The sequence below is a fragment of the Triticum dicoccoides genome, chromosome 5B, assembly GCF_002162155.2.
Source record: "Triticum dicoccoides isolate Atlit2015 ecotype Zavitan chromosome 5B, WEW_v2.0, whole genome shotgun sequence".
NCBI lineage: Eukaryota > Viridiplantae > Streptophyta > Magnoliopsida > Poales > Poaceae > Triticum > Triticum dicoccoides.
Window position 1 is genome coordinate 347294068 of NC_041389.1, and position 5265 is coordinate 347299332.

General features: G+C 42.2%; 1 protein-coding gene across 2 annotated transcripts in view; it reads right to left on the minus strand.

Annotated features, from left to right (window-relative positions):
- LOC119308839 (E3 ubiquitin-protein ligase At1g63170-like) overlaps positions 1–4317 on the minus strand; it is a 5610-nt gene extending 1293 nt beyond the window's left edge. The window contains exons 1-4 of one of the 2 annotated variants that reach the window (XM_037585001.1): positions 4094–4317; positions 2692–3503; positions 1329–1463; positions 960–1257 (exon numbers count right to left, since the gene is read on the minus strand). In XM_037585001.1, coding sequence (XP_037440898.1) covers positions 960–1257; positions 1329–1463; positions 2692–3263 — 1005 coding nt within the window. In that variant the 5' untranslated portion in view covers positions 3264–3503; positions 4094–4317. Of the gene's footprint in view, positions 1–959; positions 1258–1328; positions 1464–2691; positions 3504–4093 lie in introns of those variants that run through there. The other variant, XM_037585002.1, reaches the window with a different exon arrangement.
- Positions 4318–5265: the final 948 nt, after the last annotated feature.

Consider the following 5265-nt stretch of genomic DNA (forward strand, 5'->3'; position numbering starts at 1 on the left):
AATTTCTTTAAAAAAAAGCAAAACACTTCAAAAAATTATGATTTTTTTTACAATGAGCATGTGTTTGTTTGAACCACATGCACATTCTCATAAACAAATAATATGTGTAGAGCTCTGCGCGAAATCAGACAGAGTGGTGGGCCCCAGCTTATTACATGCAGGATGTTCCTTGCTGATGCTCTAAGAGGGGACATGCTGTTGAATAAGGAGACAACTTGTGAGTCATGCCGAGAAAGAGAGCAAATGTACCCCAGATGGTGAACAATGGAAATCAATATGGTAGAGTATTTGGAGACCTAGGCCATGATTTAGTATTGGCCAAATTGCAAAGAGTGGACACACTAACAGATACTCCCTCCGTCCCAAAATAAGTGTCGCTGATTCTAAATCAGTGACACTTATTTTGGGACGGAGGGAGTATTAATCTAGCCACCTGGAGTACATATTGAATAAGGAGATATCAATGTATGGAAGAGGAGTTCACATGCTAGCAAGAAAACTAGAATGATTTGAAGGTTCATGAGAAGAATACGTGGATATAGTAAGACACAGAAAAGTGTTCCTTGAAACCAAGAATATCTGTCAAAAGCACTTGAGAATAATCTGTGCTACCCATTGAGAACAAAAATTATATTTCGATGAATTGTCTGGTGAAAGTAGTGCACAAATATCATGAAAAACAATACCATCTATTGATAAATATTCTAAAGGTACACACAATAAATGTTGCAGCATAACACTGAATTGTTTGGTGAAGTAGTTCACAAAAATCACGAAAAACAATACCATCTATTGATAAATATTCTAAAGTAAGGTACACACACAATAAATGTTGCAGCATAACACTTGTGTTGAATGAAGCTATCGTTCCTAAATCATGGAGCATATGAAGCTCAATAGCAAATCCTTGCAGTATTTGTTGAATATCATGACACAGGAAAAGGATGCAGAATACTCACAGCATCTTCAGCAGAAACAACCCTTTCCTTTTTAGTTCCTGGGCCCAGGATGCCACCCTCGCTAAGATTCTCGGAGCTCGAAGCATGATCAAGCACCCAGTTTTTGCTTCGTTTTGGTTTAAATTTGTAGGTTGGCAATGCATCGATTAGCTCTTGAGTAGCTCCTCTACTTTGACCCAAATCCTCTTGGAGGCGCAAAACGGAAATTAAGCATGGAAAGCAGCAGCATATCGCTGCACACATGATGAACGGAATGGCATACCCAACACAACTAAGTGCAAGGAACGCTAAACATAGCCTGTGAAGGGGCAGCAAATCAGTTGGGAGTTCAACAAAAATAATGGAATAAACACAGAGCAGTGCAATTACCTATACATATTTGGAGCGTCCTGAGCATCTGATGAAGTGCCACGCCCACCAAAAATCCACACATTGCCGACAACAAACCATATAGCAAAGAAACAGTCTACAGCTGTCTTCGAGTGATAAGCCAATATGCTAGGCCTATAAAACATAATCACATCAAATAACAGCATTCATTCACTTCAAATTTAACATACAACCAAGTACTATAAGACCCCACATCACCAAGTTCTACAAGTTACTAACCAAATAAGAATACTTTAGACAAGAGTAGAATAGCAACAGTTTAACTCTAGCTAAAGAGGATATGTTATGAACTTATGATCCACATAGCTGCATACTTCTGTAAAGCACAACACAGAAGGGACCATCATCAAACCAGTCTAGTCAGACATGTGAAGCAGGCATGGTAATATTATGCTATGGCATAGGGAATTGCCCTAGTCCGTGGAACAAATTTCTACTACGTCTTCCTATACTTCCATAAGAAATAAGCAAATGAAAAAGAAAATGAGGGTATATGATAACTAAGTTGTAGAATATTTCCTGTATATAGGTATATTTCTAGTTCTTTTCTGTTGAGGCTTTATGTGGTAGTTATATGCTAAAAGATATGAACGCATAATAATCTGCTGTGCCACTATATTCTTTAACTTTGAGGTTGGTCCCTATTAAGTAAAGATATCAGCAAGATTTTGCTCACAAAGTGAACAGTTCTACAACTTTTTGCCATGTGGAATAAAAAACCTATGAAGTTCTCCTTTCCAAATTCACAAATCTTGGAAAGCCATCAAAAGGTGTTTCTTTTGCTGACTTCTTAAGGCTGACAGGCTTTCTGGCAAACCAAAAAAAGAACATATCCTTGAGAGATAAGCATGGAAAGGGAGAAGTTATGAAAAGAAGACGTTGAAATCTTTTCACAAAACACCCCTGTCCTGATTTACAGAAATTGTTGTGGTAGCTTTATACAATGCTATACTGTAAAATAAAACTGCAGATATATTATCTTATCTCTACAAACTGATAATTGCATTTGCTTATTTTAAAGGTTTTGCTTAAGCTTTTATAATTTTTATTTAACTCCTATCTCAGATTGTTTTCACACTGTACATTTTTATATACCTACTACATAATTTTAATAAACAAGCGTAAGATCATACAAACTAAACTAATTGTGTGATGCTCTAAAGGTTGCCATTTCATTCAACTTAACCATTAACTTCTTCCTTTCACCATTTCAGATTTCTGGAAAACACATATAAGACCATAAGATTTAAAATGCATAGGAGTGTGACTGCATAGAAGGATTCCTCAAGATGTAGAAGCTTAGGGAATTCAAAATCAAAATTAACACGGAGTTAAATATCACCTTGGACAAGCAATTGTGATACACCCAAGATGCAAGACAGTACCACTGGCACGCTGATTGCGTCCTTCTGATGAAGATGAAGTCAAAGTAGGATAAGTTGTAGGTGGCTGTTCAGGTTCTTCCTCCGAAGGTCTGTTTCGATGGACATAGCGCCAATATACAAGAGGAAGACTTGCAGTGCAGCCAACTGTATAACCAATTATCCATGCAACTAAAGGGGCATGGGGAAGTTCATGTCTTGACAAGATGAGGATGACAATAGCAGCTGTAATCTGTGCTACATACATGACAAATTCAAACGAGATCCATAAACCAGAATTCCAAAGACTTGTTCCACGACCATAAAAACTATCTCTTCTAGGAAATGATAAATTTCTGGAGCTGTAAGCAGTTGGTGACGTTGATGCTGAAGACACTGGCGATGGCGTTCGCGTGCTTGTTGAAGGCCGATCTTCCTGATGTGGTTCATCCGTATCACTGTGCAGATCTTGATGACTGGTTGATGTTGATGCGGTTTCCCCATGTGCTACATTTATAACATGCTCGTGTGCATCACAGTTAGCATGCTCCATCAATAACTTGAATTTGAATTTATAGATTTCCAAATTAGCTCTAATCACACAAGAGCAAGCGCATACTCATCATGGCTAACCATATCTCATTCCCCATATTTTTTGACTAGGGGCTACAAAATGGCCGTGTTTTGGTGAAAATACAGCTGAGCAGAATATTGATTCTCAGTATAATCCACTGAATTTAGTTTGTCAATTAGGATAGCTTCAATTACTTCAAAGAAGATCCCAGTGCCTAGGCTACAAAATTTAAAACAAAGAACCTGTCATAAGCCTATTTCAATACATACACAAAGAATTGTAGACTTATAAATGCATTATGTAGGCGAAAGTATGAGCAGTGGAGGCCAATTGTGAGAAATAAAGCAGTAAAGCGAAGCATATGAGGCATACAACGAGTCTGCATATAGCATTTTTCAAGAATACTATCCTGTTTATTCCATTAGACAGGATTATCATGATGTTTAACAGACCATGGGCATCAGTGCAACACATGAACGTTCCCTAAAAGTCAAAGCGCCTGATGGATTTCAATCCGCATCATAAGTCGAATTTTGTTTCCCCGGCTATTTTTTGTACAGCTTGTTGAATAGGATACTAGTATTGAGCAATAAGGTTTTTATTTTTATTTTCTGCATAATTAATAAGGGCCTGACTCTTTATTCCGAGACTGATATAATCCTATCAGAGAATACCTCCAATTCTGCTCAATATCACTCCTCTCCAACGGGGGCGGATCAAGATGGCGTGCCGGGTGGGCGCATCGGCACACCCAAAAATTGTGAAGCTCGGTGTGATTTAACAAATCGCTAGGTGAAACAGCCCCATACCTCAAAACCCAATCGCCTCTGGGACGGGGTGGAGACAGCGGGAACACGACGTCCCGGCGAGGGAGGACGGGGACGGCGGTGGCGGCGGCGCGCGCGAGAGGCGAGAGGCGGGATTGAGGCGTCGGCGGCGACGCTGAGGTACGGCACGGCGGCAGCTGCAGCGCACGGTCGTCGACTATAGGAGAGAATTTCGCCACGCGGAAAGAGGGGCAGAGCAGGGGGTCCCTTTCGCGAGAGCGACTCAACCCATTTCCTCCCCTCATCCTCGGTGAATGGTGGATGTCCTGTGCGCTCTTCCGTGCTCCTGGTCCAGTGATCCGGAGAAAAGTAGAAGGGTGTTGTCCGCCCGCAATAATTGGCTAGGGACGTGCTGGTCTATGGGGCTAGTCTGTGCAGGTGGAAAATAGTTCGGCGCTCGTCTTCGCGTGCCAAGAACGTGTCGGTCCGAGCTATGCTTTTGTTTTACTTCAATTGCGGCCAAAAGTAAGAGCACTCTAGCAACACAATCGTCATGTGGCAATGCTACATCTGCGTAAATTTTCTTAGAGCATCGGCGCCGTTTGTCTGGTTTGGCACGGCCGACAGCGCTGGCTCCAACAGCGACGTAAAAATTGAGCACACGCGCGTAGCTCCAGCGGCGGCGCAAAAAGGCAGCACGCGCTATACATTGCGTATTTTTTTAATAAAACTAAAATAAAATTCATAGATAAAAAAAACGATACATAGATAATTTACATAGTTCCATAGCTAGATAGATAAAAATAACTAGATAGTGCAACTACAACCTACTCCCAGTCGTCGGCACCATCATCATCATCACCATCCTCGCTGGTCTTGTCCGAGGTATCGAGCCATATGTTCGTCCAACGATCATCGTCAGACGTAAAGATCGTCTGCCCACCATTCTCAACAATTTCGCACTGCCATATCGCCAGGGCCTTCCGCCGACGCATGTCCAACCGCCGGTCGTGGCGCCTTTGCTCCTCCTTCTCGCGACGCCTTGCCCAGTAGGTTTGTTCGTAGGTGACGTCCTCCGGGTGGCACCGGCGCCACTCCGCCATGACCCGTTCGTCCTCCTGGGCGACGAGGAGGCGGCGTTGCCGCTAGGCGTGCTCCGCACGGTCTTCTGTCGTGTTAAGATGAGGCAGCGGGGCACGGTCCAGCGCCTGCTG